Source organism: Rhea americana, unplaced genomic scaffold (genome assembly GCF_003343005.1).
Source record: "Rhea americana isolate MKP2758 unplaced genomic scaffold, rheAme1 scaffold_118, whole genome shotgun sequence".
Taxonomy (NCBI): Eukaryota; Metazoa; Chordata; class Aves; order Rheiformes; family Rheidae; genus Rhea; species Rhea americana.
Window position 1 is genome coordinate 2,488,530 of NW_028185239.1, and position 22,621 is coordinate 2,511,150.

At 39.1% G+C, this 22,621-nt stretch overlaps 1 protein-coding gene and 1 long non-coding RNA gene across 3 annotated transcripts; one reads left to right on the forward strand and one right to left on the reverse strand.

Moving 5' to 3' along the window:
- Nucleotides 1-1,648: 1,648 nt before the first annotated feature.
- On the reverse strand, nucleotides 1,649-3,293 carry LOC146600713 (uncharacterized). The gene is made up of 3 exons (XR_014897627.1): nucleotides 3,217-3,293; nucleotides 2,185-2,363; nucleotides 1,649-2,113 (listed from the first exon to the last, which is right to left on the reverse strand). It is a non-coding gene; the product is annotated as an uncharacterized LOC146600713 (long non-coding RNA).
- On the forward strand, nucleotides 2,596-22,283 carry ZBTB11 (zinc finger and BTB domain containing 11). 2 transcript variants are annotated; one of them, XM_085319370.1, is made up of 11 exons: nucleotides 2,596-3,505; nucleotides 5,855-6,090; nucleotides 6,752-6,983; nucleotides 8,131-8,957; nucleotides 11,323-11,502; nucleotides 11,990-12,226; nucleotides 12,642-12,786; nucleotides 14,238-14,355; nucleotides 16,790-16,948; nucleotides 17,467-17,642; nucleotides 19,025-22,283. In XM_085319370.1, exons 1-11 carry the CDS (start codon nucleotides 3,196-3,198, stop codon nucleotides 19,549-19,551), a joined length of 3,147 nt encoding a protein of 1,048 aa, XP_085175496.1. In that variant the 5' UTR covers nucleotides 2,596-3,195; the 3' UTR covers nucleotides 19,552-22,283. The 2 variants fall into 2 exon arrangements, with proteins under 2 accessions (XP_085175496.1, XP_085175505.1); XM_085319379.1 differs by lacking the exon at nucleotides 2,596-3,505 and adding an exon at nucleotides 4,859-5,050.
- Nucleotides 22,284-22,621: the final 338 nt, after the last annotated feature.

The following is a 22,621-nucleotide window of genomic DNA, read 5'->3' on the forward strand; positions in this document are numbered from 1 at the left end:
ATGAAGCAGCACCCTGTGTTTGCAAGTGACTTAGAAAAAAGTTAGTGCACTTAGATTATGGAATGCATGGCTGCAGAGGCAAAAAGTGAAATGGGTTCAGAAAAGGAATGCATAGTTTCATGTATCACATGCATCTTAATCTTTGTGTTTAACAGTCAACTCCTGTGTCAGTAGGTAACAAAACCATTGATTGTTGRAAGCCTTCCTCAGGAAGAGGATAACTATAAAGGTCCTGTCTTGCACTCTTTCCCTAGGCATTTATTAAGCTAAGTGAGATGTTCAGCCCAGAAGGGCCATTTTTTTTTCTGGAAGTATGGTCTAATTAGCACCACTCAATACTACACTGATACTAGCCTCCATGTGGAGCTGACAGCAGGCATTTACTTCAAACCTGTTAAAGTTTGTATTTAACTTCTAATATGTAAACATGGGTTCCTTTAGTAGCCTGCCTGATCTGGTAGGAAACTGCAATTTGTTAAATTCCTATGTAAAGTGCATCTCTTCCTAATATAGTTTTACTATGTAAGCAGTGTGCCAAATCATCTTTTGAATCGTTCTGATAGGCAGTAATAGTCTTGGCAAAGCAATGACTTTGACTTGCTGGCAGAATAGGAGGAAAACACCTCTATTTTCTGGATCAAGTTCTTCACAATTTATTGATGTCACCTTTTCATCTCACAATTGAAAATAGTATTTCAGATGGCAAATACCCCCTTCAGGGCTTTCACTACACTGAATTCAGCTGTTGCAGTTTTTGAAAAGTAAAATGGCTTACTGATTTGGCTTTTAATGCATCTGCCATCCTAGAACTGCTTTGAATGTTATCTTTGCAGTCAAAGGGCAGGAGGGAGGAAAATCCTTTTTTGAATAGGGAGGGGAATGATTTAAAATGATGAAGGCCAAATACCCTGTTGGAAGTCATCTATGCTGGTAAAACAACTAATCTCAAAGGAAAGCATAAAATACTCATTGTTTTGGTCTTTATTGGCATTGAGCAGCTGGTACACTGCATGTATGTTTGTGTGCTTTTCATTTTAATTGTTGCATATGAGTGTCCTCAGCTAAAAAGTGAGAACACTGTAAAATGTTTGAAAATCCATTAGCATTGTATTTAGCAACTGATTGTCAAGTATGAGCAATTAGTAAGTCCATGTGCTTTTAAGTGTGCAGGCTTGGCTGCCTGGTTTTACTGCAGATGCAGAATGCTCTAAGGTATTCCCTGGTGTTTATTGATGAGTTCTGACTTAGGTAGTGAGACTGACTGAAAATCTAACAGCCTTTCAGAGAACAGCGCAGCCTGTAAAACAAGTGGAGTGATGCAGGGTGTTAACTTCACTGCATAGAACTCACTGTTACTCAGCTTGAACAGATTTACCCTAATGCAATGAATTTAACAAATTCATAAATTAAAGATCAGGTGGCTGCCCAATGCAATCTGATTCCCTATTAAATGTTTATCATTAAAAATGGAATAATCTTTCATAATCACAGAATAAGTCAAGGTGAAAATGACTTCCAGAGGTCATCTAGTCTAGCCTCCAGCTCCAAGCAGCTCTAACTAGATGACATTGCTCATGCCTGTGTCCAGTCAAGTCTTGAACACAGAGATTTCACTGCCTCCAGTATTTAACCACCATCATGGCTTTTTTTTTTTTTTTTTTTTTTTTTTTTTTTTTTAAAAAAAGGGTAAAGCTGACTGGAATTTCCTGTGTTCCAGCTTGTCTCTGTTGCCTCTCAACCTATCACTGTGCTTCTCTCTGAAGAATCTTTTTCTGTTTTCTTTACCCTCCAATGAGATAGCTGCAGACAGCAACAAGATCCACATAAAGCCGCCTGTTTTTAAAGCTGAACAAACCCTTGACGTGCTCATGACCCTTGATAATATGCACCTCTCTCTTGACCATCTTCATGGCACTCTGCTGGGCTTGCTCCATCCGGGATGTCAATATCCTTCTTGGTTTTGGGGAGGAAGGGGCAAAGTGGACAAAGTAGTTCAGTTACAGTCTTCCAAGTGCTAAATAGAGGGGAAGGATCACCATTGTCTACCTCAAACCAATCCTGTAGCTCACAATGCAGCTGGTCTTCTGTTGTTCCATTGTACAGCTTTGTACAGCTGTGGGATTTGCATTAAATGTGTAAAATTTAATCAAGTCAGAAGACAGATAAAAAAAAAAAAAAACCCACCTTAGAGTCTTTAGTCCCTCTTGAGCTCAAGATGCAACCTTGTGCCACCATCCCTGGATCGTGCTGGTACAAACGCATCACCAGTTTTGCTTCTCCTGACATGTACATTGATATTAAAACATGAAATTCTACTTCAGATTTTCTCTTCGTTCTTACCTCCACCATTACATCTCCTGAGCCTGTTTCGAAAGGGAGGACGCTCGTTTTAGAGTGACTTACAGACCTATGTATTCAGAAGCGTCCCTCACGCTTTGCCAGGCCCTAAGATGGCCGCCGCACRGCCTTTCCTTTGCCCGGTTCCAAGATGGCCTACAACACTCCCTTCCCCGCGCACACGCGGCTCGCGCTGCTCACGCCCTTCCCCGCCCCTCCCCTGCGCGCGGGCTTCTGACCTCACTTCCTCTTGTGCAGCAGCCATTTTGTCTTTCCGTTGCTGCTGCTGCCCGAGCTTCTTCCTCCCTCCCGCCGCCGCTGGCCGCGAAACTCCAGTTCCCCCCCGGGCCTGGCTCCCGCCGGACCCACCGCCTGCGGGCCGCGGTCTACGCGACCCCCGCACCGGGGCGAGGGCCTGGCGGGGACTCGGGAGGCCGAGATCCGCCTGCTCTTGGCAGCGCATGCTCTTCCCGCTCCCTGCCCCGGCAGGCACCTCCGCAGCCCCGTGGACCCCCTGCTCCGGCAAGCGCCGGGGCGCCTCTCCCCCGGGCGCGCCGCATGTGACCGGCCCCGGCGGGCCCCGTCGCTCGTGGATTCGCTCCCCGGCGGCGTCCGCACCCACCTCCGCTCTGGGGGCGAGGGCTGATCCTCCTCCCCGCCGCCTGGCCTGAGAGAGCAGCGCGCGCAGCACCTTCCCCTTGCCCGGCGCGGGGAGAGCCGGCTTGACCCGAAGGCGCGGGGAGGGGGGCGCGGCGGAGGCAGCCCCTTCCCCAGCGCGCCCGCGACCTCCCTCGCCGCCGGGCCCGGCTCCCCTACTCCCCCTTCTCCTCCTCCCGCCTGCCTGCCCGTCGTCCCGCCATGTCCAGCGAGGAGAGCTACCTGGCCATCCTGCGCTACCTGACCAACGAGCGGGAGCCCTACGCGCCGGGCACGGAGGGCAACGCCAAGCGGAAGATCCGCAAGGCGGCCGCCTGCTACGTGGTGCGCGGCGGCACCCTCTACTACCAGCGGCGGCAGCGGGACCAGCAGCGCTTCGCCGAGCTCGAGGTGGTGCTGCAGGCCGAGCGCCGCGCCCGCCTCATCCGCGCCGCCCACCTGGCGCCCGACGGCGCCCACCGCACCCGCCTGCAGACCTGGCAGGGGCTCTCGCAGAAGTACTGGTGGCGAGGTGAGGGGCGCGCCGCCGTTACGGCCGTTACGGCCGTTGGGCGCCGCGTGCGCGCGCGCGCGTGCCGGAGGGGAGGGGGGAGAGGGAGGGAAGGGGGGGCGGCGGCGCGCGGGGGAGCCGCCCCGAGGGGCGCCGCTGCTTGCCGAGGGAAGGGAAGGGGAGGCCTTACACCCTGCACCCCGAAACTGGCGGGCTGCATGCTGCCTGCCTCCGCGGGTCCCTTCTCCGGGCGTAAGGCCCGGCCGTGCTATTTGTCAGCAGCTTTTCTAGCGGCTTCTTAAACCTTCAGCGGCGTTTGCACGGCGCACAGGCTGAGGGTCCCAGGCCACTACAGGCCGCTTAAGGCAGAGGTTTCTCCACTTTTAGGTTTCTGTGGAGCAGTAATCCATTCCACGTGCAACCTTCAACCTGGTAATGCTTTTTTTTTTTTTTTTTTCCTCTCCAGCTAACTTGCAGATTCTACTCCCCTTATAAGTAGCAGATCTGTCACTAATTGTTCATGTCCTTTGCCCTCACCCTTACGTTTTTCCCTTTCCTCCAGTAAGAAGCCAAAAACACAGAACTAATCTTCTGTTGGAGCCTGGGTGATGTTGCAGCAGTTAGAAACAGGAGTGAATTAAGCATCGATGCTCCCCAGTCACGGCCCTCCTTAAGTTGAGCCAATAACTTGAAACCTGTCTCCCCTTTGGATCTGATGCTCTACTTACAGTATTATGTATCCATTAAACAAATTTGTGGCTTTTCAGGTGCCTGAGGACCAGTTTCTGTTGATACTGCTTGTCTTGTTCTTTTTTCTTTTTGACCACCAGTCATCAAAATTGTCATTTCAGCTTTAGTTTCCCTATCTTAGTGGTTTTGCTTTAGCTGCAGCCTATTTTTGCAGGCCAGATCTCATTGTTTTGAAGAGCTTTGGTGTGGAAAAGGGTTTGGTTGCTCAAAGTTGGTATATGTATTTTGGATTATGTTCTCCTTGCCTCCACCTGGGCTCTCGTGATCTGCTCAATGTTAGGCTGTGCTAGCCTAACTGACATCCTTTACTTCAAACTTCCTTACCCAGTAGAGGACTTCAGTTTGCCTTCTCTTTGTCAGAATAAGACATTCTCTATTCTGTATTTATTTTTAGCTATTAGTTCTCCTTATTTGCGTGACCTGTCTTCTCTTCTGCTTATGTCTCGTTTTTCCCTTATATTTCTACAGCACTGAGAATAATAGAATTTATTCTCTGCTTTAGGTTCAAGTGTTTCATTTCTTTGCTACATGTCCTTGAGAACTCTGGTTTCCCCTACCATGACAGTCCCATTCTGCTGCTAGTGGACAACAGCTTTGGCCTGGTCACCCTCCCTGCATGTTGTATCTGGCTACTCTGTAACTGGACTGCACTGTAGCCCAGTGGTCAAGAAGGGTATTGGATCGGTAGACGGGAGGCCATACAATATGGCCTCAGAACTAGTCCTGGTTGTGGTTGGAATCAAGAAAATGTAAAAATGCTTCAAAGGGGCATGAGTGTTTTGGGTTGAAGTCTGCGATTTCTTGATTCTTATGGAGGTGTGTATAAAGTGATAGAGCATGTCATGTACTGGAAAGGTGCAARCAGTGCAACCCTAACTCCATGTCARCTGAGTTCTTGAGCTGTGGTAGGTTTTTGAACTATCAAGGCAAAGCTGTCAGCATGTATACTTTCATGGTGTTCTAGTGAAATGAGTGAATTTGAGTCATACACTGAAAATGCTTTGGTGTCAAGAGACACCTAGGAGACCCTAGATTTAGGAACTGTTGAGTGCCTGAAATTATTTAGGTACACCTGTTAAAGTACTGTGGGAAAAGGAAGGGTTTTAATTTTCCAAATCAAAAGCAATTGACTTAAATCAATGTTAGTAATAGATACAAGTGTCACTGCAYGTAACACAGTCACAATTTTGCAGCTGCCTTTATGTGAGCCTCCCAGCTCCATCTTCAGTGAGGATGAGCTCTGAGCTCCACTTCCATGGAGCTAAATGCAAGATCAGTATTACAGTTTGTGATATATTGGGATTCTTAAGGCAAATGTGTAAATGTGAATATATATTTTAATATCCTTAAAATCTTTGCTTGATCTAATAATCTTAAATGTTTATATCTTGAATTAACCGTGAATTACAGTAAAAGTATTTGTGTACAATAGAATGACAGAGAGGCAGGATTAATAAAAAGAAGTTAGAGAATGAAAATTGATAAAAGATGAATGACTTCATTTTTCTTAATAAGTTTATAATATGTTTTTGCAAGTCAATTACACATCTAGTTACATTTTTAAAGTAAATTGGATGGAAATTAGAAGCTTAATCAAGCTCCATTCATTTTTTTTCTTAGGTATTCTTAAGCAAGTTAAAGACTACATTAAAGAATGCAGTAAGTGCCAGGAAAAGCTAGATCGCTCTAGATCTTTGTCAGATCCCTCTGAAATGCTAGAGGAATTAGGATTGGATGCAAAGTCTCATGAAGACAGTAATGAAACAGATGAGGAATTGAGTAATACAGCATCAGTTCCAGCTGCATTCCCAAAGTCTGTGAAGAAGAAGCCAATAGCGAAGCATGAGCTTGTATTTGTAAGTAACATTGTTTATATCTGAATGTATTTGAGACACTTGTTAACACAGTCTTAGCAACATACTTGTACAATCTTATGATAATCTTGCAATAAGAAGATGGCATAAATTTTGGCAAATATATTGGGTATGTAGAAACAGGTGATTGATATATATGACATGATATTAATTATAGCATGTCAAAAATCACACCTCCCTTTATTTATGCATATAGTAGCCAAGGGAAAGTGAATTTCCAAAATGCTTGTAGCAATACATCACATACAAGATTCTCATGGAATTGGTATCTGACATTTAGTAAATAATGCCTATATTTGTCTAATCAATTCTTGATGATAGTAATAAGGAATCCATATGCATAAATACACTTCTCAATCTAGAAATTTTTTCAGTCTGTAGCACTGAAAAATACAATCAGAGAATTGTTTGAATATCTGTATCTTCCATTTTTTCCAGTTCTCTGCTTTAACTGTGTGTTAGAAGGGTGGAGGAGACTTAAAACATCTAAAGAAAGAACAATAGTAAAATTAACCATTTTATTAAGTTGACTTGAACTGATTTTATGATTGCAGAAAATAAACCTTTTCTATGTTTCAGTGTAAATGCCTTAAAAAGACACTGTCTAAATGTAATGATGTTTTCACAATGTTGTTTACGACAGGTTGACAGTAAGGGCCTTGTGAAGCAGTCGTCTTCCAAACATTGTCTGTCAGTCTTAAACCAACTGAATCAGCAGAGGCTTTCCAATCAGTTCTGTGATGTGACCCTGCTGATTGAAGGAGAGGAGTACAAAGCTCACAAATCTGTCTTGGCAGCCAACAGCGAGTACTTCCGAGAGCTCTTCATTGAAAAAGGAGCTGTCTCTAGTCATGAAGCTGTAGTGGATCTGTCAGGTGAATTGTTGGGGTTCCAAAAATAGAAATTGTAATAGCCTGAGTAAGATTTACAGCATTTGATGCAGTTTCTTTTGAATGTTCAAGCAGATCAAACACTTTTATCTTGCTTTATTTTTTTTTTCTTTTAATCTAGAAGAATTTATGTTGATTTTAATGTCAAAATGATCACTCTGGTTTTGTTCAATCTAATCTCCTGTATTGAACAGACTATGAGATTTTATCTCATAATTCCTGGGAAGATTTGTATTGATTTTTTTTTAGCTTGTTTAGGCTAAAAATTTTTATTTTTTCTTGTGTTAGTCACAGATATCAAAAAACAGGGAACATAATCAAATGCTTAAATAGATCAAGAAGCAATATTCACTAGCTTCTCTAAGAGCTGTTTTGCTAAGCAAATACCTAATTGTCTCTTATGTCTATAAAGCATTACTATAGATATTTCTGCTTTTTTTCCAACCCCTCTGGTATCTTAATAATAGGAAACACTCTTAAAATAAATGTTCCAAAAATAGCTTGTTAGTGATGGAGAGTCTTTTTCTTTGCTTCCTTACTAGTTGCCTACCTGTATCTGCCCTTGCTTGAACAACAGACATTCATGAACAATGGAATTCTGGCATGATACTCCAGAAGATCCCCAGAATTAAATATTAATGATTGGTGGACTTCTGGAAAATTATACCATGTGTTTATTTTTAAGCATTTGTATCTATATGTCTTTTTTCATTAACGAGTTTGTCTTATTTTTCTGCCACATCAATTATTATTTAGGTCTTTACTACTTTTTGCAATGTAGCAAATCCAAAAAGACATTGGTTAAATTAGGGTTAACCTTCAAGACTATTGTGGCCCTCCTAGCATCTTGCAACAATCTTCCAGAGAATTCTAGTGTGAAAATACCTCAGTTGTACTTACTGAAAAAGTTGTCAGAGTTGGACTCAAAGTAGAAAATACAGCAGGAGGGTGCTTTTGCATAAATGATAATCGAGATCCAGTGCAGGGGCTTCAATGGTATTTGTAAGTGTGTTTCACTCTAATTTTCAGACTTAACCGTATCGAAGATGAACTGTTGTACCCAGCATGGAATATTTTGGTATCATTTGGGGTCATTTGTCCTTGTTCTAATATCTTGTTTTATTCCTGGCAGGATTTTGCAAGTCAAGTTTTCTCCCTCTATTGGAATTTGCTTATACATCAGAATTAACTTTTGATTTTTGTAGTATGGCAGAAGTGGCCATGCTTGCCCGACATCTCTTCATGTCAGAGGTCCTAGAAATCTGTGAAAATGTGCACAAACAGATGGAAGAGAAACAAATTACAGTGTACCAAAAGGGAGATATTCAAACAGTGGAGTCAACACAAAATTTAGCAGAGCAGACTGAAGTTGAGATGCAGCCTGTGGATGGTGCTGAGCAGCAGCCTGTGCCAGAAGAGCTGTCAGTCAGTGAAGTGGCAGCAGCTGTGAATGGTGCTCCTTCTGCTGAGCCAGAGGAGAAGGCAGCAGCACTCCAGGCTGACCTCCTGCCTCCAGAGCCTGCAGAAGCCACCACTGATGATCTTTTAAAGCCTGTGGAACAGTGTGATGCAACTGGAAATCATGTCAAAATGCAGCTGGTGGAGTGTGTGTCAAATAGCACAGTGTCTGTTATACAGGCTGAGCTGTCAGTTGTGGAAGCCATGGACACACCAAGTCAGGCAAAAACTGAGACGGATCAGAATGAAAGMAATACAGCAAATGCAGAGACTGCTTCTGAAGACTCCTCAGAAATACTTAAGCAAAATCATGACAGGCAAAGCAAAGAACAGAACATTTCTGTTTTGCAGCTGGAAAATGTAGCTTCAAGCCAAGATGATACTTACAAAAGCAAGCTTCGCCAGCGTTCTGTTAGTGAAGGTGGATATATCAGATTGCATAAAGGAATTGAAAAAAAACTGCAAAATAGAAAGACGAATCCCAAATCTGCAATACAGCAGGTATCCTGTCTCTGTTTAGGCCTGTTGTGAATTAAATTGTCCCATATTCTGAGACCAATCTGAAAAGTCTGTTTTCTGTTTCCATACGAAGTCTGGCATTTTTTTTTCTTTTATGAGAAATTAGGACTACTGAAAACCAAAGTAAATCCTAAGATACGACAACTGCGTAAAATAAATTGATAACAGAATTCCTTCCAGCTTGGAGATCTTCAGAATGCTCAGTATTGTTAGTGTAGTTTGCATATCTTGGTAGCTTTATATGGTAGGACAGAAGGTGTATCTACTGCCTAAAATTCTTATGATTAGAGATTTTAATTCTTAGCTAGTATGTAACCGTATCGCTAATAGGCAAATATATATTTGTCCATTACAGAAATGAGGCCCTACATTTGTTGAGACTGTTTGTCTGCTGAGATGTAGTCATAAACCACAATAATCCAGTCCTGCTGCACCCAGGTTGGGGTCAGTTTATTAAAAAAAAAAAAAAAAAAAAAGTTCAAAGAGCGCTGATACTCAGAAGTCAAGCACTCAGAAATGGCAATAACTGAACAAGGTTTAATACATGCATTATGAAGCTGGCATCTTGCTCTTTCACCTTCAAGAGTCCTGCCTCTATTATTGCTTAGGGATAGGTGGTATTCACTACATTGAGCGGCAGTTCATTCATTCTTGTCACTTGGCACACTTTGCCTTATTCATTCCACATCCTCTAAATCGTATGAAGAACTGTTAAGTTCTAGAGGTGTTCTGTGAGATGTTTCCATGCTAGAATGACCAGTTTCACACTCAATGCTTGATTTGTTATCTTTATAACACCCTTGTAAATCAAAGTTCTAGCATTAATCTCCTTACACAGATGGACAACTGAAGCCCAGACGTTCACACAATCAAAATATCTGAGCACCCTGTTTATAATGATTGGAGAATGACAGGCTTTTGTTCTGTTTTGGGAGCAAGGGGATATCTTACCTTCAGGAACAACTCCTGTTAACTTATTTTGCATTTTGTAAATCCAAACCCTTGATAAGGGAGGAATACAGACAGTGGCTGCTCATGTAAAAAAAAAGTAGGCTAGATAATTGCTCAAAACTGAAATAAGGAATAGGTTTCTGCTTGCCTCAGCTTGTCTTCACTCGCTTCATAGCTTTTTGCATTTTTGCCTCATGCTTCTCTCCACCCTTCCATGACACTGGATGTAATATAAGCACTGGGAGCAGGGAGATGCTTCTCCTTGGGTTCCCAGTTTTGATACTGCAAGAATAATGAGAAGGAAAAATAACATTAAAATATTTTGCTGACTTTTGAACTACAGTAATTGCAGTTGACATACGGACGTAGGGGGATGGAGCATGCTTTGTATGAATAGAATATTTTCCAAGCTTGTATTTATCACCCACTGAGCAAAATGATTTTTGTGGCTTTACAGTTTGGCCAAGTTTGTGTGAACACTCAGAGCAACAGCAAAGTTTAAAAAAAAAAAAAAAAGAAAAAAGAAAGAGAGAGAACTTGAAAATGTCAGCCCTGTGTCAAATTTCAGTTTGGTTGTATGAGATGTGGAAGGGCTAGCATGTTTTTGAAAGCTGTTAAATGCTTTTTGTGAGAGTGGGGAGGAGAAATGGGTGCAATGTACTTTTTCCCTTGGCTTATTCTCAGAAACATACAGGAAAAACACCTGATACAGGAAATTTCAGCATAATCACTTAAAATTTGGCCTTTAAAGAACTTGATGGCAAATTTCTACATAAGAAAATGGGGATTACCAGCTGCAGGTATCACTACCAATATTGCCTAACAAAAGGCATTAGTAAAGCTGGAATGATCTTAATTGAGAACAACTTTGTTTAAATATTGTGGGTTTTTTAACATATTGTTAATATCTGAGTTTGTCCTTGCTGACTGCTAAGAGTGAATTAGGCTACTTGTTTTATCTATGACTTTTGAAGTGAAGCAAATACCAATCCTGAAAAGGGAAGTTGGAATGAAGGAAATGGTTGGAAGCATTTGATAGAAATTATGATTGGAAGAATGTGGGTTTTCTCTGTAACTATCCCTTAGCTCTCACTTAACCCGTTATTTGGGGCTGAAGAGTTAGCTGTCTCTGAACTGATGCATTGTTGTCTCTTATAATTGTATCCAGTTTATGGTTTTAAAACAGAACCATTTTTTTGCTGCTCTGAGATCTGCAGTTTGGCAATGAACTGAAGGGGCATAACTTTCTATCAATTGAGTAAACTGAACAAAATTAGGTAGTATGATAGTTACTCAAAACCATTAACCTTCAGTACTAATTTTCATAAAATGTTTGAAATAGAGTGTAATAAAGTTCATTATAAAATTTATTCAAGTGTTACTTTTTCCAATTTAGGTTGCCATGAAACTGGTACAAAGAGGGAAAAAAATGAAACAGCCCAAAAGAGAGACCACAGAAAGTAATGAAGCAGAAGCTCAGCACAAATGCTCTGAGTGTGGAATGGTTTTCCAGCGGCGCTATGCACTTATAATGCACACATTGAAACATGAAAGAACTAAAGATTATAAATGCCCAGTAAGTTTTTGTCTGTCAGCCTCTCTCTTTCTGAAAATTCATTTATTAATTGCATCAGTAATTATTTTATTGCTTCTGTTAGTATATACATTTATTTTTCTTACGGATTTCAGAGATGGATGTATAGCTGATCTGAATGGGGTGGGGGTAAAGGTGGTGTGGCCATGTGGCCTGACAGCCTCATGTGACATGGGAGCGCACATGCCACTTAAGACAGTGCTAGTGGTGGGCTTTGCTCTTAACCTCACGGGTAAATTTGCAACTGTATTTAGATTAGTCTGGAAGTTAGCCTTATTGGGAACTGATCAGTGGTTCTGTCAGTAGCTGTAAAGTTCAACACTTAATTATTAACCTGAGATATAATGCCTATTGGAGTCAGATTATAGACTTAGCAAATTATATTATGATACTAAAACCTTTGATTACCTTTTTTGAAATAATTTTAAAGCATTAAATACTAAGTAAAGTTCTATATTTTCTTTCCTAGTTGTGTAAAAAAGAATTCCAGTATGGGGCCTCTCTACGAGCCCATCTTGTCCGACATACACGGAAGACTGAGGTGAATGCTACAGCTGCTAGCGTAGAAGAGACTGGCGTATCTTCAGTGAAAGGGCGAATTAAACGGGAATTTATATGTGATATATGTGGGAGAACGCTTCCTAAGCTCTATTCCCTCAGAATACATATGCTAAAACACACAGGAGTAAAACCACATGCATGCAAGGTAATGAGAAAAAGTCCTTTTACTCTATATTCAAAAATATCAATGTTTTCCTGATATTCTGATAGTCTAGTAGTTACTGTATCTGAAACTTTAGGTTAGTGTAGGTCACTTCAGAGTGGGGAAAATTACTGTGGTATTTCTGATCAAAATTCTTGTAGATCAAGACTGAGAAAGAACTAGAGTAAAGTTGGATTATTAAGTTAATATTCCTACATCCCCAAAATGTCTTGCCTTTTGTTACTTTTTAAAAAAAAACAGTTTCACGACGAGTGAGAAATCACAGGCTTGATCATCCAGGTTCCCAGGAAATACAGGGGATTTTGTTGTGTTTAAAATTAAGCTAACACTTTTGCTTTGAAAACCTATTACATATTGGATTTTGTTTGTCTTATTCCACTGGATTTGGAATTTTTAGGTTTGTGGAAAGACTTTTACTTATAAGCACGGATTAAAAATGCACTTAGCTCTCCATGAAGTACAGAAACAATTCAAGTGTGACTTGTGTGAAAAGTCCTTTGTCACAAAAAGAAGTCTTCAGGAACATATGAGCATTCATACAGGTATGTGATGAGAAAGAAGAACCTTTTACCTTGGACTGTTTTTGTATGCTAGTGATCTTCAGCATTGTTTTTAGTTTCAAAGAAGCTGAAAAGTAATTTCTTCTTTCTCTCCTCTTGGCCAAACATTTGAGATAGGTGTAAATAGTCATTTTACCTTCCTTTTTGGTCTTGTTTTACCATAGCTTAAATATTTAAATATTCTGTGCAAGAACAGGGAGGAAACATGATTAATCTGTTCCTGTGTTTTTATTTACTTATTTATGCCTGTGTCAACCAAACAAGATAATTCCAACTTGTTTTCTATCTGGAGCACTTAGAGCTTATCCTTTCAGAGGAAAATTTGCTAGGTTAAATCTCTTTAAGAATCTCATGTTGTGTTATTCTTGCTATATTAATAAAGCTTTTGTGAAACAGAAAAACTAGTGTATAACTATATAGTTGTTCAAAATTACTCGAATAAAAGTTTTGGTTTTTGTTTTTAAACGACAAGAGATATACTTTATTTTTTATTCCTATTTCTAAATATCATCATGAGATATCCTGTGAAAGCTCTGAGTGTGTTCCATTCTCAGTGGACTCTGTATGATCTGGAAACTGTAAGAGTTTTCGATGACAGCTTTCTTCATTTCAAAGGAGCAGTWTATCTTTTTCTTTCTTTGAAACTCTCATGGTAAGATGGCACTTTGAAAGCTATCCTTTTAAATGAGGAATACAGGTCTTGTATAAAACGTGTTTTATGAAAATAGAATATTGAAATTTTAGAAAAGTTGATATCTAGAAGCATCTTAGAATGCGAAAGATGACAATATAGTAATTTAATATGAACATTAAAATATACTGTAATATGCAGAAGTTGTTTATGTTTCTTGTTTCCTGAGTTGGCAGAATCAAAAATAAGAGTCGCTTTTTCTTGACACATTTGTTCCAGAAATAGAGGAATTTTTATTAATATTCATCACTCCTAAATCAATGGTTTGGAGCTGAAAGTTTTTCTTCTAACATGCTGTTCCATGGATTCAAGGCCTAAATCATCCACAAATAATGCTGCATTGCTGGAGGAGCTCCATATTATATGAATATATATGAATGCAGGCAATCTTTTTYTTTTTTTTTTTTTTAATGCAAGAAGGCAGTTTTTTAGCCTATTGATTTTTTTCATGACTAATTTGTAGTTATGATGGTGTGCCCTGTGTTTGGAAACATTCAGTAAAGTCATTTACTCTCCCTCTGTGTTTTATTACATTGGTATATGTAAAATTATATATAAAACTATATATGTTTCTTTATAGATAAACACTTCAAAATTCCATCTGTGTGTAGTTAAACCTACTTTTATTTGTAGCACTGCTCTGACTACTTTGGTCAACTTATGTGAGAGAAAAATACTCTTACAAAGCATTCCCAAGAGATGAAGGCCTGGCTTTGTGATACATTTTGTTTTGTTTTGCCAGGAGAATCCAAGTATCTCTGCTCCATCTGTGGAAAATCTTTCCATAGGGCATCAGGACTCAGTAAACACATAAAGAAACATCAGCCAAAGCCTGAAGTTCGTGGATATCAATGTACTCAGTAAGTTGTTTGTTGGTGTTTTGCTTTCATTTTTTGTCATTAATGAACTTCTAAAAATAGCTTGTTGCTGTAGCACAAGACTGTCCACTTGTCCAGAATAAAACTTTAAAAGCATTAAAGTCTAAAATGTGCTCTTTTAATTCATGCATTACAGCAGAAAAGCTTAATTTTTGATTGTCATCTAGTTCTGATTTTCGTATAGTTTTCTAATGAGTGTGTTTGCACTTGTAGCTGTAATCAATAGCTACGTATGGCTTTAAACCTCCTTTGTAGGACAGGCAGAGAGTGTTAAGCTTGTCAGAGGAGAAGGACTTTCAGCCTGTTCTTGCGCTCATTTACTGTGATGGTTAATTTCGGTTGCATGTGAAAACTTCCTATACAATCTACAATGTAATGTACTTGCATGTGCTGCAGTATACACTGTATTTAGCAAACAGCTCTGCAGGAACATCATAAATTAAGACTTGCTGACTATTGTAGTTACTAGATTATAGAAATTACAATCACATAAAAATCTTTGCATTACTGAATGTAGTTTAACAGAAACTCTAATTGGAAAAGTGCATCTTTTAAGGTGTTAGCAAATCATTGATAATTTGCCCATGACCAAGCAGATTATAAGGAGAACCTTTCAATTAACTTGCAAAAGCAAAAATTCCCAAACTGCCAATGATGTCTCTGAAAAACTCTTTCTGGTATTAAATGGGGTTGTACGATTTATATGATGACCTGTATACAGCTTATGGTATTAATGAAAAACTACATCAGAAATACTTTTTAAAGCATCTGTAGTAGTGCTAATGTGTGTTGGTATAAGCAGTATTTTCTAACTGTAGAAAGCTCACTTCAGTTTTATCTGCAGTGTTTTAATTTAGTGTAAATGATAAAAATACAGCTCTCAAATACAAAAATGGAGCCAATGAAGTCTGATAGGGCCAGAATTGGTTAATGAACATTAGGAAAAGCAATTTTGGTTTTGAAGGAGAAATATATATATAAAAATGATTTTTATTCAAGGCAGTACAGTCACGGAGGCAACAGATCACCTTGACTGAGAAGATATTTTGATTCCCCAACTCCTTCAGAACAGACACAATGCTTGTTTCTTCTACAGTGAAGATGTCTACTAAGAATATAATTCATGTTGTCACAAATGGTTTAGAAAGCTTCACTAAGGTATCAGCAGACTTCAGTTTTCTAGTTCATTGGCTTGGTTTGTAAAGCTCCCAGGCAGACTTGATTTTGAGGTATTGACTCAGTTAAGCAAGGCTTAACATGAGTTCTTTTTCTAAAATGTAATTGGAAAATTTTCCAGGGAAGTAGATATTAGATTAAATTGCAGTAGCACATAAGAATGTCAGAGGATGATTTTTTTTCTTTTTTTTTTTTTAACTTCAGAAATAGATACTTCTTTAGCGGTTTCCAAATATACAGTCCTTGAGAGCACCAATGCCAACTCTATTCCAGGCCCTTGAGGGTCTTTGTGATGCTTTTTAGTGTGGGTCTGAGACCTGGGACACTTGAGAACCCCATGTGAGCTGGAGCTGTYAGTTTTTTCTATACTAAAGGAAGAAGGTTGAGTGTTTGGTGGCTCAGGGACCATCACCTGTTTTCTTTTGTAGAAGTAAAGATGCTTTTTTTCCCCCTGCCTTTCCAGAATCCCCATTTATTGGGAAATGTAATCTTAAAGCTTTGTTCTAGTATGGAAGCTTTTTTTTTTTCTTTTCAGATTTCACTGTGGATTAGGAATTTTGATGTCCAATTCTGAGATGTTGGTCAGCTGGAGAAGGTGACCCATCCACAGTGGTATATAGTGTTACATGAGGAAGAGAAGCAGATAATCAGGCAAAGCTGTCTCAAAAGCAGAATGTCTTGCTCTCAAAGAGAGAAAGCACGTTCTTCAGCAGAGTGGCCTCTGTAGTTTTCATATGAAGAGGAGTTAGTGATTTGTTAGTTAGTTAGTTTTATATAATCATACTATGGCAAGGTAAAGAAGACCTCTCAGGAATTTGCTAAGCCAAAGAATGAGCATTACCTTACTTTCAAGTGCTTTCTTTTAGGATCCTGATTTTGTTTCTTAATTTCTAGAAAACACACTTAAGCGTAACAAACTACAAATCACTGTTATCTTTGTGTTGGTATTTACCTCTCTATTGTTATGGGGAAAAAAAAMCAGCTGTTAGTGCCTTTGTAAGTTATACAGAAGACAAAACAAAAAATGTTTGGAGGTCTCGAAGTTATACTCCAGACCTTCAGATAAGCTGCTGTTTCAGAGAGGATTTGTGCTTTATATTAGTGTTGATGACACTGTAGCTCTTACCTTCTTGAGGTCTTCAAGTTACTAATAAGAAAGACGGTTTCTGTGCCTTTGAAATCAGGGCCATAAAGATCAATGCTTTTCTTATGTGGGATGCTGCAACCTTTACTCTTATAGGTGTGAAAAGAGTTTCTATGAAGCTCGAGATCTTCGGCAGCATATGAATAAACATTTAGGTGTGAAGCCATTTCAGTGCCAGTTCTGTGGGAAATGTTACAGTTGGAAGAAAGACTGGTATTCTCATGTAAAGTCTCATTCCGTCACGGACCCTTACAGGTAAGAGGAAATTCACTTAGCAGCTGAAAAGATACTGTATAGTGATACAGATCCTCAGCCCTAAACTAGCCAACAGGTAACTGCCTAGAAGAATCTATGATTAAAGTAGCAATTGTCTGATGTTGGCTGAGGTCTTGACTGCTTGATGGTGGATGGATGACTTCAAATAGTGTGGTCAAACTGGTAGCCTGCTGGCACATTTCTGGCAGTAATGCATATGAAGATGTTAAGAGGATAAATAGTCAAGTGAGAAATGCATTGTGAGCTCACTTCTCTAGAATGGTGAGTGGAAGCTTTGTAGATGTGAATAAGAGCAAACATGGCTTTTACAGCCCAACAATATTATTTCTAATTATGGAGCTACTTGCCACACGAGTCAGTACTGAATGGCTTTACTTAAAGAAACAGCATTCTCATTAAACTTTACCTCCTTTACTTAAAATGTATTTTAGTTTGAAAAGGGCTAAGTAAGCATATCATACTGGTTTCAAATAGGTTTCTTATTTAACACGTTCTAGGTGTAATATATGTGGCAAAGAATTTTATGAGAAAGCTTTGTACAGAAGACATGTAAAGAAAGCCACACATGGTAAAAAAGGAAGAGCAAAGCAGAATCTGGAACGAGTTTGTGAGCATTGTGGAAGAAAATTCACGCAGCTCCGGGAATACAGGAGACACATGAACAATCATGAAGGTATGTAGAAAGCAAGCAGTCACGACATCCCTGTAACCCCTTACAAGCACTAGGGAGAGAAGGGGATTTGTGGCTTTTTTTTGAGTCTATGTATATCCTGTCATGCAAGCCACAGGGAGGGTCTTGTAGATTCTCCAGTTACAGTTTTATACGGTCCTGATGTGTTAATATGCTTCCAGTGATTTCCAGAAATGGCTGCTGGGATCTTTCTAAAACTGCAGGCATCCACAAGGATAGTGACAATCTGTCCTTTCCAGTACTTTAGTGGAAGAATCACTTTTTTAAGAAACTTTTATAGAAGTGATAAAAAGATACGTATCTAGCAAAGCATTGTGTGTGGTAAAATGTTCACTGGGTTAGAAGACTAACAAAATAGTCTTCAAACAAAAGAATCATCTCAAACTCAGAAAAAGGATTGCTGGCTGGAAATACGGCTGCTTTTTGCTTTATAACAAGCAGTGAACTATATGATGTTTGGGGAAGATATGAAAACGTTTTAGAATAGAAAACTGATCAAGTATGTGCATTTCTACAAGTATGATACTGATTTTGAGTATTTGATGGTTACAGCTCTGTCRGAAGGATGTATGAACTTTTATCTTGCAGCAAAAAACACTTTTCCCCAGCATGTCTCATTTTAAAGAGCTGTCAGGAGTAAACTTAATCGCTTTCTAATTACTGAAAGAGAGATTTTGTGTTTGTTTTCTTGAATAGAAAATTCCTCTAATGGGTCCCTAGCCTACATCTATAACAACTGTTACAGAGCAAAAGCCAGTATTGCGATAGTGCTTGTTGCCACTGACATATCCCATTAAATATTAGAAACCACAGAACTCCTCAAAAGTTATAAGGGCGAGTAAGATTATACAAAGATACAATATTTAAGCATATGTGGTATGGAAGAGGAAGGAAGAAAGGTGTGGATGGCATTGTAATCTGTAAAAATAGAATAAGTTGATTTGGATGGGAGGTGAATACGAAGATTTACAGAAACAAGGACTAGGAAGGTAAGACAAGTACTGTTAAGCAAAACATGGTTTCAGAAAGGCATAACAAGGAAAAAGTCATGAATTTTGTTAACTTGTAAGTACTTAAAATAGGCGAGAGACTGCATGAAATGAGTTTTGCAAGGAAAAATCTGTGGAAGGAAACAAGTTAAACTGGGCAGAGCACTTGTGGAAAGTCTTCCCATTTAATGTATTGCACTTGCATTATACGTAGCACAAAAAATGGTAAACAGGATCTTTCTGTTATATGGAAAAAGCTGTAATATTTCTTTTGTTCTTTTATACTGTTGTCTTTCCTGACATTTTGCATCATTGTTCATGCAGATCTAGAAATGCTGATGGTTGTCTTTTGCTTATTTTCCCTTTGGAAAACAGGTGTGAAGCCATTTGAATGTCTAACTTGTGGGGTAGCCTGGGCCGACGCACGTTCACTGAAGCGTCACGTGAGGACACATACTGGAGAACGGCCGTATGTCTGTCCAGTGTGCAATGAAGCTTACATAGATGCCCGGACACTACGGAAGCATATGACCAAGTTTCATAGGGACTATGTACCCTGCAAAATTATGCTGGAAAAGGACACTCTTCAGTTTCATAACCAAGGGACACAGGTGGAGCATGCCATTAGTATTTTAACAGCAGACGTGCAGGAACAAGAAACTGAGATTAGTGTTGGTGGTGAGGAGATTGAGACTGTGGTAGTGACAGGGGAGACGCTTGAGGCAATCGAAGCAGTTGCAGCTACTGAGGAATGTACATCAGTGTCCACTCTTTCTGACCAAAGCATCATGCAGGTGGTGAATTATGTACTGGCACAACAGCAAGGACAGAAAATGGCTGAAGTTACACAAGCCATTGAAACTGTAGAAGTAGAAGTGGCCCATGTTACAGAGACAGAGTGAATATGGTGTAGGAGAGAGCAAGATGAGTGAGGTCTTAGAGCTAAGTATTAACTGGATATCTGAGGCTTACAGTGATACCAATTTTCAAACAGTTCATCCTCTGTGCTGAATTTCTTGGTTACAAAATATTGCATCATGAATTACAGGGAAAAAATTAAGATGCTTCAGGTGGACCAAGGCTTTGAAGACTAGGATTTCTGCACTGGCTGTAACTGACTAGTTAAAAAAAAAAAAAAGTCTGAAAAATAGTTTCCTGGGTCATGGAGTAAGTATCATGCTGTAAATTAAAAAAAAATGTATAAAGAGGCTGCACTAAAAATTAGAAATACACAGCTACTGGTAGCAAGTTTTTGTTTTTTGTGTGCATTTCATCACATTTGTGAGCAAATTATGTGTTGGATTCTATCCTTTTACTCCCCAAGTCAACATAATGGCAGAATGCTTCATGCAGTGTGGACTTAATGTGATATACAGAAAATCTGAGGCTTTTGTCTTTGGTTAGATGCACCACACACAGTCAGTAAATCCTAGTTTTGCAGAACTCATTTAAATTCCAGGTCAGTAGGTGGCAGGTTCAGCAAAACCCTTTAGAATGTAATGGGCGAGGGTCCATGGAAGTCTGAGGAAGTGGTACTCTGAGTCAGACTGTGAATTTCAGTTCACTGAGGGACAGCCCACAGGGCTTATGTAAGTAAACTACTCATTAGTTGTAAGGAGCTTATACTTCATCCTTTGTGCACAACTACATTTAGTTCAGTGATGTTCAGTTGATGAAGCTATAGCCTGCTTTGTTGTACAGATCCAAAACAGGCACCATAATGATGGATGTAGAGTCCATCTAGTTTTGCATTAAATTTAATGTAGAAGCTTTCAAATTAAAAATGTAATTGTGCATTTATGTATATATATTTCAATATAAATATATTGAAGACATCCAACTAGTTTTGATCAGATCCTAACTTATTATATTGTATCTTGTTGAAAGGGAGCAGAGGAGCTCTAGTAAATCCCAAGTAGAACAGGCATCAGGATTGAGAACTAGAAAATCTTGGTATCAGGTAAGAATTAGATTTGTCTCAAAATCAGTAAAATCTGCAGAAGACCTTGTTACTGCAGCTGTTATCAATACTTTCAAGGTAAGGTAGTTACCTGGCACATCATGCCACACTCAGTGATGGAAAAACTCTTACAGATTTTTGCGCCTAGTCCGTGTCAGCTAATACTTTGTTTGGGCCAAGTTTAAATGCCTACGCTTTAGTACCACAAAAAGTGCACACTTCAGTCTGCAAGAGGTGTGGGGGTTTGCTTGTTTAAACAAGAAACATACATGCCAGGAGAATAATTTAATGCACTAACCACAGGAACAATCCTAAGTGTGTTCCGTAAGTTATTCTTAGTCTCTATAGTGTTATCATCAGATGCTTTCCAACTTTGACTGCAGCAGGATAGCCAGGGAGCCACAGGCCTGTAATCTTCAGGGCAAACTTTGTAAATAAAGTTACATGCATACAGCTGTGCAGTACTTGTGAAACAAATCCATCCAACAAAATGTTAAACAAAATCCATGACAAAGTAACTAGCTCATTTGAATTAGTATTTCTACCTTTCATCTTATTTAACTTTTGATTATCTGCCTACTAAGCTACTGAATGGACAGTTCTCTTTATATTTTGTAAGTATGTAGATAAGCATTTTTTTTTTTTTTTTAAGCAATAGGTAGTTTGAGTTCCTGCCTTTGAATTAATGTGTGGACAACTGTTTCAAAKGTCACAGTCTTTTAACAAAGAAGTAGTGTCATTTATACATTCTGCAGCTCTTTCTTTACAATTGTATTCTTTTCTAACTATCAAACAGCAAAAATAAAATGAGTACTTGAAAAAGAGAAATACTGCTAGCTGTAATTCTTGAGAGTTTTTTTATACACAAGTATCTGGAGATAGCCATCCTRCTTAAGATTAAAAACCATAGGTAAATTAACAGTTGTTACTGCCATTATGATGGAAAAACATTTAATAGACTGCTAGGTAAACCTTAAATTTTACTCCAATGTTTGTATCTTAATAATAATTGTGCATTACTAAAATGAGGAAATGTTTAATAAAAATAGCTGTAAATAGTGTTAGAACATTAYTTGTATATTTAATGTGTTACCTTGCAAAACAATATTCTCAGCACCTTAATTTAACCTTTGGTGCATTTATTTATTTGCCCAACATATGGAAGAAAAAGGAGAGAATCTGAATTTGAGAGCCTTGTTACCTGCTGTAAAAATGCTGTACCTGACCTTACAGCCTGGCACTCAAAAAAAMCCCTGCAAAAGATGATTTCATGAACAAAACTGGCAGGAATATCAAAGCTGAAGGCTTTGACGCTCCTTTTCTAACATACTGTGCCTTACTCTTACAGAATGGCATGAGGWAAGGGGGGGAGTGTCATTCTTAGCTTTGCTGTTCCTGTATTTGTGAAGTTGCCTTAAGGTTGTCTTTGTTTCTTAAACTATTAATTTAAGATGCTTGCTACCCTTCTGCAATCTGTTTGAAGTCAGACTGCAAATATGCAGTTGATATTTAATTAGATTTTTTTTTTAATAAAGCTCATGGAAAGTGTCCATTTATAAAGTGAATTCCTGTACATAATAAATTTGATCTGTACATTCTGCTGTTTTTATTTAGTGTTAGTTGTATAAAGTTACAGACATTTCTGTCACTAAATAAACTGAGCTTTGCCATGAATTACTCTTGAGCAACTTTTTCTTTTTTCAGGAAAAAGAAGTGTTACAGAACTATTTATTTCTTCTCAGCTTGCTGACATTCTGCCTTTTATATGTAGGGGTGTGTGTGTGTGTGTGTGTGTGTGTGTGTGTGTGTGTATGTATATGAGAGAGAGAGAGAGAGATGGTTGGTCTGAATAGTACTAAGAACACATTTCTTACAATGTTTTGATCAAGTTCCAAGGAACTAACTTGTGTGAGGAAATGGAAAACCACCATGGTCTTAATTAATTTGTCGGAATACTGATACACTAGAGCGCACTTAACAAAATACTTGTATACAGCTATACTGAAACTCCT